Source organism: Gopherus evgoodei, chromosome 1 (assembly GCF_007399415.2).
Source record: "Gopherus evgoodei ecotype Sinaloan lineage chromosome 1, rGopEvg1_v1.p, whole genome shotgun sequence".
NCBI lineage: Eukaryota > Metazoa > Chordata > Testudines > Testudinidae > Gopherus > Gopherus evgoodei.
Window position 1 is genome coordinate 66279213 of NC_044322.1, and position 13741 is coordinate 66292953.

At 44.4% G+C, this 13741-nt stretch overlaps 1 protein-coding gene across 3 annotated transcripts in view; it reads left to right on the forward strand.

The window, feature by feature from the left end:
• TDRD3 (tudor domain containing 3) overlaps nt 1-13741 on the forward strand; it is a 274263-nt gene that overhangs the window by 120710 nt on the left and 139812 nt on the right. For all 3 annotated transcript variants that reach the window (XR_004000894.1, XM_030566233.1, XM_030566247.1), the window contains one exon: nt 169-329. Coding sequence is in view for 2 of the 3 variants with exons in the window: in XM_030566233.1 (XP_030422093.1) it covers nt 169-329 (161 nt within the window). In the remaining variant the exon portion in view is untranslated. The remainder of the gene's footprint in view (nt 1-168; nt 330-13741) is intronic.

Genomic DNA, 13741 nt, shown 5'->3' on the forward strand with positions numbered 1-13741 from the left:
GATGAAGTTTCAGAAATTGCAGACCATTAGGCTGTGTTTTGCCTGTAGGCTTCAGTTTGTATGGCTAGTCAACACTTTGTAGCAAAATCCCAATGTTTAAAACAGTAAAACAAACGTGATTGAGTTTTTCATGTTTTCACTTTTCATTTTTTCATTTTGTATTTATAGCTGGAAGGCCCATGTGTCCTGCAGATACAAAAAATACGCAATGTTGCTGCACCAAAGGATAATGAAGAATCTCAGGCTGCTCCCAGAATGCTGCGTTTGCAGATGACTGATGGACACACAAGCTGCATAGCAATAGAATATAATTACATGTCAAAAATAAGGTGAACAACAGTTTTCTTCACTGAGTCTTTGTTGCAACATTTAAACATTATATAGGATTAATGGAAAAATCAGTAATATGCAAAATATTTCCCACTTTGTCAAAATAATTCCAAAAATAAGCAGAATTAATTCTTACAATGCAATAGACATTTTTGTTCCTGACTGCATTGTCTTTTTCCCTTTTCTTCTCTTATTGTTCTTGGTTTTTATCACAAAAATATCATCGCTTTTGCTTTTTACTCCCGCCATGTCAGAGAGCTTGCAATTTTCCTTGTACTTGTTATGTTTAAGGTCCACAGAGAATAAATAGAAAAGTCAGAGACAATTGTCTGATAAATTTGAGATGAAGAGGAAACCTGAAAAATAGTGAAATGTCAGGCAACCCAGGTAAAATGCATACAAGAGATGAGTAGATGAAGTTGCTCCCCAGAATATTAGAAGCATTTCTTTGAGTCTTTTTAATATTGGAATCTTAACTGGACATGGAGAGAAGAGAAACTCAGAAAGATTTAATTTTATAGCCCATGAAAATGGCAACACTTTCATAAACATCTCTTTTTACAATTTTTTGACATGTATTTAGTTTTATTTATCTGCCATGAGTAACAGGGCTCTGGATTGATTCTGGGGGAAAGCTTAGCCTGGGGGAGAGCCTAATATCCATGGGGTTGGAGAAAGGCAAATGATAAAGTTTTGGGGACATGGACTTTTGCGTCTCGTTCTTACAAGGTTGATTTGTTTCCTGGTTCATCAGCTGCCTAGCTAGTGACTGCTTTTTGATCATGGTATTTTTCAGGAAAAGTAATGGGGTGTTCATGTTGAAAAGGCAAGAGTGATGGAAATGCAGTTCTCCTCCACCCCTCCAAAAGATCATGTGTCATGGATAGTGACTTGAACTATAAATTGCATTTTTTGGTTAGTGCTAATAAATAGGTCTCAGTGCATGCTGTGAAAACACTGGATATGTTAGGAAGTTGCTGTACCACTACCAACCTTGACAAAACCTTATCTAACTCCACGTTTTTCTTTATTCGAGGAAGGAAAAATCTTATCACTCTGTAGGAATATAAGGGTCTTTCACTAGTCTGATTTTTGTGCCATTGCAGTTGTTGAGCTCTGCTTACCTATTGGTTATTGTTGCAAGCTGTGGTTTAGTTGATCTGTATCCTAGATTCTTACTGAAGTTGGTTCAACTATTATCCATTTAGTCTTGTCGTACATATACATTGCAAAATGTCTAGTATTATGGATAATTTTGGTACAAAAAAAGAGAGGAAAATCAGGCTCCATTTCTACTGATGCAGTGGCGATAACAATTCAGTCTTATAGATGCTTCTCTCCATTAGTTTCACTTGTACGACATTCAGCCTTAGGATATTGCACTAATATGGGCTATTTCTGTTCAAGTCATTGCTGCTGAGGTTTTGTTCATCAAAGAACACTTTCTGAAAAACAGTACAATATTTATGCTTGCTGAGAAAGTCATTTGTACTGTTGAAAAACACCAGCTTCAATGTTAATGTTTTCTTCTTCCTTTACTGAATGACCTGTTCAAAGACCTAAAATTTCTATGAAGATAACAAAACCTGGAGCAAATGTGCTATCCATTCTTGACCCATCCCCTGTCCTAAGAGTAGTGTGTGTGAGCAGAAAGACAGCAGAGTTAGATCCAGGAATATTTTGCCTGTGAAACTTACTTTAAATGTATCTTTCTTCCTGCTTCCCTGCTTGTAAAATAAGCATGTAAGTATATTTTATGTATGTAATAATTAAAATTCTTCAGGTGATTGCACATATACATTCCACATTATGGGTGTGTATACCCAGTACACTGAAGCCAGAGATTTTTCCAATAGCGGTATCTTTTGGGTCAGCACATGTACCCTGCATCTGCTTATGTTCGCAGCCAAGGGTACAAAGGCTGGAACTTCCCCGCCCACCCATCAGTTCTTTCTTGCCACCATAGGCCAATGGGAGCTGCTGGAAGCGGCAGCCAGTATGTTCCTCAGTATGAGCCTGCAGCGGTGAACCGTGGCCAGTGAGAGCCACAGTCGGCCGGACCTGTGGACGGGGCAGGTAAACAAACTGGCCCGGCCTGCCAGGGGCTTTCCCTACACAAGCAGTGACCCAAGTTTGAGAAGCACTCTTATAGCCAATCATCAATCACTTTTGGCTAGGTATGATTTCTCCAACTGGGACATGATGAACTGCCGGAGGTAGTCAAGGAGGAGTTCCAGGCAGTTGTGATGTGTGATGGCAAGGACAACTTTCCAAGCAGACCTAGGTGTGGCTGACACAGCTGCAAAGGTGATAGCAACGGTGATAACTATGTACTGTTCCTCATGGTTTGCAATCCTTTGGCATACCTATGGAAGTCCAGCAAATGCTTCTCTGAAAAAATGAGTGAGGTTCTACATTTTCTTAAAGATTCTGGAGATACTCTCAGGTCCTTGGGCATCTACCTGCCATCTCCAAACAGGAAATAATACCACCCTTAGAATCAGCAGAAGCAGTCATTATATCCCTTGAGACAACCTGGCCAGGCTAGAAGAAGAGATAAGTCTCTGAAGATCATCTTCTCCTTCCACTTTAGCTTTATCTAAACAGCCGTGTACATCAAAGACATCTGTTTGATTCTTTGGTTGAGGTCAGCATATGAAACCCATCAGAATCTTTCCTGTCCTACTCCTCCTTGGAAACAGGCTATTTTACTTACTCAGTGCTTGGATCATCATCATAAAAGCCGATAAGTTCTGAGCACTGTGGTACTGGGTTACAATCTGCAGTTTCTCTCTGTCCCTTTTACCCATACCACTTTCCTGTCCCTTTTTGCAGACCAATCTCATTAAGCTATTCTCAAGCAAACCATACAGTCTTGTTTTAATTTAGATGAATTATATGGACTCAAAGGGTTAAAGGTGTTTACATGACCATATCACTATCCAACATTAATCAGTGTTAAACAAGATACGAGGATTGGTATATTGAGACCTGAGCCTCCTTAATACTATGGCGACACACTAGAAAGTTCATGCTAAAGGTTAGAAGTTTATTGATTAAAATGAACAAAAGAAAAGGAATCAAGAAAAGGTAAAATTCAATGAAACTGAAATTGAATGTTGCAGAGCAAACTTAATTAAAATCTATCAAACTTTCTTTGTAAAGAAGATGAATATTGGCCTATTTCTTAATCTGTCAAATAATCCTTCTTAGTGGGGGAAAAAAGGATTAGTTCTGTTGTTCAATTCTGAGTCAAGAATGATAGTCGCTTTCCTGCTTTAGACAGAACAGAGACACATGGAGGGAGAAGAGATGGTAAAGATTGGAGAAATACGGCTTTTGTTGATGTTCACATGATAATAGTGTGGCTGGTCAGTCATGGATGGATGCTTTAGGTTGGTCACAACAGTTGTTGCTCTGGCCCCAGGCTCTCTTCCCTGGACAGGGACAGCATCTGGTTAGATCAATCCTATCTCTATCCTTCAGTGGTCCATTTCAGGCTGAGCAGAGCTGGATGGGATGCCTCATCTCCCCAGGCTGGTGCTGAGTAATACAGGTCATTGCAGGATCAGATCAAAATCTGAGAGAGAGGACAGGAGGAAAATAGTGGAGGATAGAAGGGGGCGGGGACACTAGAGGGAGGGAAAGACAGAGTAGTCTCTCACATGTATCAGCTTGGTGACCTCACTAGTGCAGCAATGATGCATCCCCACTGGAGTATCAAGGTCTGTTGCTATGCCAACAGTTCTTCTGCTGCAGCTTCCATGGTGGTAAAAAGTTTCTTGTTTTCTCCATCATGCCTCTCTTGAAGGGTCTCAAAAAGGGTGACTGGAATGGTCCATCCTCCCTTTATTTTGCCCAGCAATTAGGCTGAATTTTTGAAGCATTCCTATTCATCCATTGATTTCCAATGTCCTAGTATTCTCATTTGCCAGTCATAATCGTAACACAGTTCTTTAGTAGTATCAGTCAACTTTTTCTCTTTAAATTAATTCACTCTTTGTCTCCTCCTCAAATCTTTTCTTAAACAATTTTATGTAACAGTTTATTGTAACAAATTCATCAACCATTACCTACTTTCTACCAGTTAGCTTTAGAATTAAGGTTAATTTATAGGCCCAATTATAGCAACAGACTGTTTGAGTCAGGAGCCATACAGTGCATTTATCCACATCATCAGAGAAAGGGCTTTTTATTCTGAGTGTTTCCTCATACCCAAGTCCAGAGGGGGCTTGAGGGCTATCCTAGATACTTGAAACTTGAACAGATAGATTTTTACATGGTTTCTCTGGCTTCTGTTATCTCTTCCTTAGATCCTGATGATTAGTATGCTCCTATTGACTTGAGCGATGCTTTATTTTCATGTGGCTGTCCATTTGGGTGACAGATAATTCCTCAGGTTCACAAATGCTCACTGCGAGTTTGCAGTCATCAGCCCCAAGGGTTTTCACAAAAAGTGTGGCAGTAGTGACAGCTTATCTCAGAAAAATCAGTATTCAGGTCTGGATGACTGGCTGATCTGAGACTGCTCCAGTCAGCACGTGGAGGACATAATCAGACAAATCCAGTCCATTTTTGACATTTTTGGCCTGTTAATCAACAGAAACAAGTCAGTCCTGTACACCATGTAGGAGAGAGAGTTTATTGGTGGGTCTCAGTTCCACTACAGGAACAGCTTACCTGCCTCAGACCAGGTTCTAAGTGATTCTGGACTTGCACATCACTCTTCAGGCTCACTTTCTGACTACTGCAAGAGATTCCCTGACATGTTAGGGTTGCACACATGTACATGACTCACATGCTAGACTTCACCTGAGGTGAATACAGGGGTGACTGAGCCTGTCCATTGTCCATGAATACACCCATTGGATGTGCTTATTCATGTTATCTGTAAGAGTTTTGTCTTCCTTAAACTGGTGGATGGTGTGACGGGTTGGATCACAGAAACCCTCTTGGGGCTGCCAACTGATGTGCCAAGACTACTACTGCCCCTGATTTCTCTGCCAGCTTGGGACTCCAGCACCCTATCTTGTTGAACCAGACATGCCAGTCTACTCCAACACAGACCCAGGGTCTGAACCGTGTGCCCAAAAGCTGCAGACTTAACTGAAAGCAACTTAAGAAGTGTTCCTGTCTTTAGCACACATGCCCAACTCTCAGTGGGGTCCAAACCCCAAATAAATCTGTTTTACCCTGCGTACGCTAAGTCAGCCCTGTTGAGATTTAAATCTTGGCTTCCAGAAGTCTAATTATTTCAAGAATGACTTTTAGACCACTAATTCTCTGTGGTTTAATATAGGTTAAAACATTATTTCACTATTTCACGTGCTCATCTACCAGTAGACAATATTGGTAGCTCAAACTTCTAAACTTTAGTGACCCATGCAGTTCTTAATGTATAGAATCTGGAACTGCCATTCTTTCCTCTCAGTGCTCATTTGTTAGCATCTTTTTCTCTTTATTGCTTTCTCTACCTGTTCCACTTTCTCCTATTTTTGTCTTGTCTTTTTGTACACAAAAAACTTAGATTACTCATGGTTTGCCTTACTACTAGTGGAAACAGCTGTAGTAGTCAAGATTGCATGATTCTAATCAATTTAATTATGCTGCTTGCTTTACAAGGAAAGGTAGCTTAGCTTGTGCACTGCAATACATCTGTGTGTAAGTAGCACTGGCTGTCCTGGAGAAACCTGGCAAAGTGCCTTATGGGTGAGAGGCAGACTTTTGATGAGGGAGCATGGCAGAGTTGCTCATATAGTAGAGGTTAGATTTAGGCTAGATTTGTTACACATAGTTGCGTTTGGAATAGAAATGCTGTTATGGATATTAAATGTATCCTAAGGAATGCTTTATTATCCACAAGTCTTAACTCTAAGAATTCTAGAACTTGAATTTGAATCTGAGGCCAGGTCAGGATTGAAAACCTGTCACTGCTATGATCATAAGCGGTACAATCTGTGTTGGTCAACACCGAGTCCTGTGCAGTGGCTAATTAACCCAGAAACTTCAGGAAACTCCAATGGCTTTGGACTGATGAACACCTGAGGAGGATAGTGGAACCCTTGATAGAGGAAACACCATCAAGAGGCAGACGTGCAAATTCACTCAATGTTTTTGCCAACGACATCCACACAGGACAGATTGGTTATCAGCCACAGCTGAAGGACCCAGTCTAGGAGTGGAGCCCCAAAAGGCAGACAGAATGAAGATCTGCTTTGCTCTGGCAACTCCTGCAGCATAACTGGTTTGAAATGTATCGACTCCCATCCTTTCTTTGGTCCAAACCAGTGAAGTCAAGAGAGGGATGCTGACATATGGATAAAGCAATGCCTCCATATCAACTGCCCAGGCTATTGCAGCCACATCACATGGAGAGGACATTCCAACCTTGTTGGTAACATGGACACAACACAGAAGGTGGCAGTAACAGGTTATAAGCTCTCACTTGATTGGCATAGAGGAGAGCGCCATGGGTCACCTTCGACGGTGGGAGGAATCACTGCGTTCCATTGGTCAGCCACTGCCCGCCACAAAGCTGGGCAGCCCCAGACAATTAGGTGCTGGCCCGCCACAGTCTGCCCGCCTCCTGGGGTGCGTGGGGCTAGACCAAAAATTAAATGGCAGATGGAAACCTTGTACCTGGTAGAAATAAGAAACCAAGAACTTGCCGGCTTGGTAGCTGGAATGTCAGGACCATGTATCTGGGGTTGACAGACGATGATGACCTACAATACACAAGCAGCATATAGAAGTCAGCTTTGATACACCGTGAGCTGTACAAACACAATGTTGACATTGCAGCACTTCAGGAAACAAGACTTGCAGATGCTGGTTTTGTCTAAGAGACCAATTACACCTTATTTTGGCAAGGTAACAGCAGCGAAGAAAATGGTCTGCATGATATTGGTACTTCTTCGAGAGATATCCCTGTGGTGCTCCGCTCCAGGTGCTGGTGTGTCCTTGCGCCTTTGAATGGAGATTTCTGTAGCAGTACTCATACCGGCCACGCATGCACATAGCCTGCCCCCCCGCTCTGAGTATACCTATTTAGTGAGAATGCGCAGCTAGTCTCTAAGATGGAGCTCAGCGGACTCATTAAGAACTTCTTTCCTCCTCTTACAATAACCCTTCTAGTTAGCTAGTTTCTTGTTAGTTAGTTATTAGTCATTGTTACTTACCTTTTTCTACCGTTTAAAAAAAACCTGTCAGCCACAGCCGCTTCCGACATGCCTGGCTCCACAGGCTTTAAGTGCTGCTCTAGCTGCAAGGAACCTATTCCTCTCTCAGATGGACACTCACAATGGATAACATGTTTGGGGGAGACCCACATCCCCCAAAGATGTGTCCACTGCAGTAAACTTAGCTCCAGAGCAAGGAAAGACAGGGAGCTTAAACTGAAACTGATCCTCCTTAAAAATCCTTAGGGTCAGCCCCAGATTCTGGTGCAGATTCTGGCTCCGCTTCCCACCACAGCCCCCTCGCCTCAAAAAGGCACAAGAAAACAGCGAAAAGAGGGCACCTTTGGTCAAGCTCAAAGGAAACCCTCCAACACAAGACTTCTCTGGGCAAATCTACAATTTCTCTCCTTGTGCTCCCCCGCTTGAGCACTTTTGATGAGCTGGGCTCCTCCAGCACAGCGTGAATCCCACTTGCGGCTGCGGCGACAACACAAAGCTCCGGTGATGAGGCTTCAGGCTTTCAGTTGCCTGACTCTCTCATGGCACCCAGCAGCACCGCGACGGACGCAGTGCCGACATACCAGGACCTGCCTGAGCCACAGCAAGCTGATATTGACAATGCGGTAGTGGCTCCGGCACCGACATTATCAGTGCTGTCTAATAGTGAGCCCAGGCTCAGAGCACCGGTGCAAACCCATGTTCCCTCACAGCAGCTTCATCCTCTTGAGCCTTCACCTCATGCAGCTGCCTCAGCGCTGCAATTTATGCAGTCAATTGGTCTCCTAGTGTCACCTATTCTACAGTCACCCCTGCTTAATGCCTGCTTCTCTCCTATGGATGATTCAGGGTCCAAGCAGCCTTCCTCCAGTGAGGAGGAACCCAGACCACAGGGTAATTTTTCAATGTATCCAGACTCCGATCCTCAGACCCCCATCAACCGTGGGCACAGGAAAATTACCTCAGCCTATTCTCGAGATCCTGCCTCCTGGTGTGTGAACCCCTGGGCGGCACCACCTATGCCCTTCCCACCAACATGGCAGTATTGGGCCCCATGGGCATCTTTTCTCCGGCAACATATGGGCTACTCCACTTCAGCCAGGCGCAACACCTGCTTAGCACTACCACCAGACGGACGTCCGAGTGATATGAGACACTTGACAACACCGTCACACTTGCAGGGTCAGTCAAGTCCTGCTCCTGGTCCAGTAGAGGCAGAAGTAACGCCTGAAGAAGCTCTACTTCCCTCTTCTCAAACATCTTCAGACGATTTCTCAAAATTTCAGGACCTTTTTAAAAGAGTTTCCAGTGAGCTTAGAATTATTTTGCAGGAAGTCCCTGAGCAACAGCGTGAGTTAATGGACATTCTACAACCCTCTTCTTCGTCTTGGGTTGCATTACCAATCAATGTAGCCCTTCTAGAACCCTCTAAGTCCATCTGGCAGACTCCAGCCACAAGCCAGCCTATCTGCAAACAAGCGGACCGTAAATACTTCATTCCCTCTAAGGGCTCCAAATTCCTTTTTACTCATCCTGTGCCAAACTCCTCGGTAGTAGACGCAGGCAACCAAAGGAACAAACAGCAGTATTTCTGCTCCACCCAGCCAACAAGGAAAGTAAACGCGTGGACCTCCTTAGTTGCAAAGTGTATGCGTCTTCAACCTTACAATTTCGTATTGCCAATTATACTGCAGTTCTTGCAAAATATGACTACAGAAACTATAACAAATTCATGGACTTTATTGAAGACATTCCAGAACAAAAGAAACAACAATTCACAGCCTTAGTTTCTGAGGGGCAAATCATATCACATACAGCTCGTCAAACAGCCCTCAAGGCAGCCAATACTGCAGCAAGATCCATCGCCACTGCAGTGGTCATGCTCCGAGGTTCATGGCTCTTCTCCTCTTCTTTTCCTCGAGAGGTTCAGAGTACCATTGAAGATCTTCCCTTCAACGGTGACAGACTCTTTGCTTCTACCATGAATGACTTGCTTCATTCAATAAGGATTCAAGGGAAACCCTTCGGTCCTTAGGAATTCAAACCCCTTCGACCAGAAGGCGACAGTATAGATATCAACCTTACCACTGTCCACGCTACCCAGCATATAAACAGCACTTCCATAGATCTCAGGAACAACAACAACAACAGCAGCAACGCCAGAGACCCAGATATCAGCGTCATCGCCTCAATTCTTCGGGAGCGCCTCAACCCCCTCCAGCTAATAAGTGGATTTGAAACCTTGGTTGAGGGTTTCGAAAACAGCATTCCCACTTCCGCGCATATACCGCCTGTAACAATTTTTGGACACCGCCTGCGACCATTTTTCATCAATGGCAGAACATTACCACCGACAAGTGGGTTATAGAGGTTGTCACAATTGGTTACTCTATCTCCTTCCTCTCCTTACCTCCCACCCACCCATCCTTCTCATCCCTCTTCAGGGACCCCTCTCATGAGCAACTCCTCCGGCAAGAAGTGCAACATCTCCTTCAACTGCTGGCTATAGAACTCGTGCCCGAATGGCACAAGGGGAAAGGTTTTTAATCTCACTACTTCTTAACAAAAAAGAAAACTGGGAGATGGTGACCAATCCTTGATCTCAGGTGGCTCAACAAATTTATCAAAAAGCAAAAATTCAAGATGGTTACTCTCACCACTATAATCCCAGTGCTGGAGCAGGGCAATTGGTTTTCAGCCCTCTACCTGCAAGATACCTATTTTCATGTCACCATACATCCAGCCCACAGACGTTTCCTTCCTTTTACCCACGGCTCAACGCACTTCCAATACAGGGTTCTATCCTTCGGACTTTCCACCGCCCCCTAGGTTTTCTTCAAGCTCCTAGCGGTAGTCACCGCCTACCTCAGGAAGAAAGGGGTCATAATTTTCCCTTACCTCGATGATTGGCTCCTGAAAGCTTCCACGTTCGACGAAACTCTCCACTTCACACAACTCACCATCGATTGTTTCCTATCTCTTGGCCTGAAAATAACTAGAACAAATCCACATTACTTTCTACCCAGCACCTGGAGTTTATAGGAGCATACTTCGACTCTCGAACGGGGCTCGCATCTCTCCCACCTGACCGATTCAACGTAAAACTCCTAGCTACAAAACTTTGCAACATTCCCCAGGTCACCACCCAAGACTGCCTCCAACTATTAGGCCACATGGCCTTGTTCACTTTCGTGATCCAAAATGCATGCCTCTACATGAGGTGCTTCCAAGCTTGATTGGCCACAGTTTACAAACCAAACGTGCATTCGCTAAACAAGCCTTTGTCAATACCTTTCTCTCCTATGGTGGACAATTCCCTCCAACCTCTGCTCTGGAGTCCCCTTTCTCCAGAGCGCTCCATCTCTGATAATGGCCACCGATGCATCTCTCACAGGCTGGGGTGCCAACATCTCTCACCACACAGTCCACGGGCTATAGTCTACCACCGAGACCTCCCTACACATAAATGTCCTAGAACTTTGAGCTATACACAATGGCTGCCATCACTTCCTCCCACTAATCAAGAATCAACATGTACGCATAATGACAGACAACAATACGTGTTTTATGTAAACAGACAAGAAGGGGCTCGCTCCCACTCCCTTTACACAGAGGCCATGAAACTCTGGAATTGGTGCCTTGCGAACCACATCCGCATATCAGCTGTCTATCTCCCAGGAGTGATGAATACCACTGCGGACAAATTAAGCAGACTTTTTCCCTGGGAGCGTGAATGGGAGATAGAGGAGGGAATCATTTACAACATATTCTGCGTTTGGGGTCACCCAACCATAGACCTTTTTGCAACTGCGAAATACACGAAATGCCCCAACTTTTGCTCCAGAGCGGGACTGGGCAAACATTCCCTGGGGACGCGGTCATGATCCCATGGCACCGGGACTTGCTCTGCGTGTTCCGCCTCGATACCACTTCTCAACAGGGTCCTCATAAAGATACGAACGGACCTTGCCAAGGTGATCCTGATTGCCCCATCGTGGCCGAGACAACTATGGTTCCCTTTCCTCACCAAAATGTCAATTCGACCACCTATCTCGTTGTCTCTCATTCCGAACCTTTTATCACAGCAATACGGCCGGCTTCTTCTCCCCAATCTCTCCATGCTTCATCTCAAAACTTGGTACCTGCATGGTTCTCCCAAAACAAATTAGCTTGCTCTGACCAAGTTCAAAGGGTGGTCCTACACAGCAGAGCACAATCTACCCGTACCACCTATTTCTGAAAGTGGAAGTGATTCACAGAATGGTGTTCAACTAAACAACTTTCTCCTACGTCCGCACCCCTCCTCTGCATACTTGACTAACTATTAGACATTAAGCAATCTGGTCTTTCTTTTAGCTCCGTCAGAGTCCACTTAGCTGCCATTATAACCTTTCATGACTCAGTCAACGATACCTCGGTCTTTGCTCATCCCATCACCAAGCGTTTCCTTAAGGGACTCCAAATCCTATACCCAGATATTAAACTGCCTACCCCTCCATGGGATCTTCATTTAGTATTGTCCTGTCTAACCCAACAACCCTTTGAGTCCTTAGCCACCTGGTCTCTGTTACACCTCTAGATGAAAACAGCCTTTTTGGTGGCGATTACCTTCGCCAGACGGGCAGGAGAAATAAACGCAGATCCACCATATGCGCTCATTTTCAAGAACAAGGTCACCCTTAGGTTACACCCCAGATTTCTTCCACAGGTTCACTCCTCATTCTATTTTAATGAGCCAATACACCTACCAACTTTTTTCCTGAAACTCTTTCGAAGCCACATTACATGTGGGCTGGATGTGGGCAGGGCCTTGTCCTTCTATTTGAATAGGACCAAATCCTTTAGAAACTTTTCCAGACTTTTTGTCTCCATCGCGGAGCATTCCAAAGGCATGCCTATTTCTTCCCAGAGACTTTCAAACTGGATCTCTGACTGCATCTGACTCTGCTATCAGATAAAACAGGTTACATCTCCAGCATCCATCAGAAGTCATTCCACTAGATCTGTAGCTACCTCGGTAGCCTTCTTATGTAAAGTTCCCTTGACTGACATTTGTAAAGCAGCCACTTGGTCCTCTGAATACACATTTGTTAAACACTATGCCCTTACTCAGGGCCCTTTCTCTGATACACGATTAGGCAGAGCTGTACTATCTACTGCATTCCTATCAGATCCGAAGTCCCTACCTCCTTGAGAGACACTCCTGTTACCTAAATATCAGGTCTGCCTAGCTGAGAGCCAATTAACAGCCTGACAGGGATAAGGAAAAATGCTTTATTCTGCAGAAAAAGGAGAGCCTGTACCTTGGTACAAAAGACTCTGTCTTACACAAATTTCACAAACCTTTTATACACATTCAGACAAAGACCCTTGCGTGTTAATACTTGATTGGTAAGTGTAAAATCTCATGTTCCCCTTATCTAAGTAGAACTAACTGGTTTGAAGCAGGATCTTCCTGCCTTGAGGCAGAGGAAAAGAGAGAGTGCAAAAATGCAAGCTGCTGTGTCCATGAGCAGTATTTACTCTCCCCCCCACCTACTGGCCGCTTGTAATCTATTAAGGGGGGTCAGCCAGCTTTCACACTGCTTTTAAGTCACCTGGAGCGGAGCACTCACAGGGACATCTCTCTCAAGAAGAGGAGGTTACTCACTCTGTGCAGTAACTGACGTTCTTCGAGATGAGTGTCCCTGTGGGTGCTCCACTACCCACCTTCATCCCCTCTACTTCGGAGTTGGAGTAGCCTCCTTTGTAGAGAAGGAACTGAGGAAACTGACCGTGCATGCTCACAAAATAGGTATACTCAGAGTGAGAAGGCAGGCTTTGCGCAGGCGTGGCCGGTACGAGTACTGCTACAGAAATCTCTGATCAAAGGCACAGGGACGCACCAGCAGCTGGGGTGGAGCACCCACAGGAACACACATATCGAAGAACGTCAGTTACTGCACAGGGTGAGTTATCTCCTCTTTTGCTATGAGAAACAAGTGGGTAAAGCTCCTGGATACTCCCATTGAGATGTCACAGTGTTCTCACTTATACTTCAGACTACCATTGGCTCTGTGAACATTGTTTGTGCCTGTGCACCAACACTCAAATCTAGCCCGGAGGAAGAGGATACGTTTTACAAATCTTTGCATCAAGTCATCAAAATAATAGCATCAGCTGAGCAATTTTTCCTCATTGATTACTTTAATACAAGAGTTGGTGCAGACAACAACTCATGGCCAGATTGCCTAGGA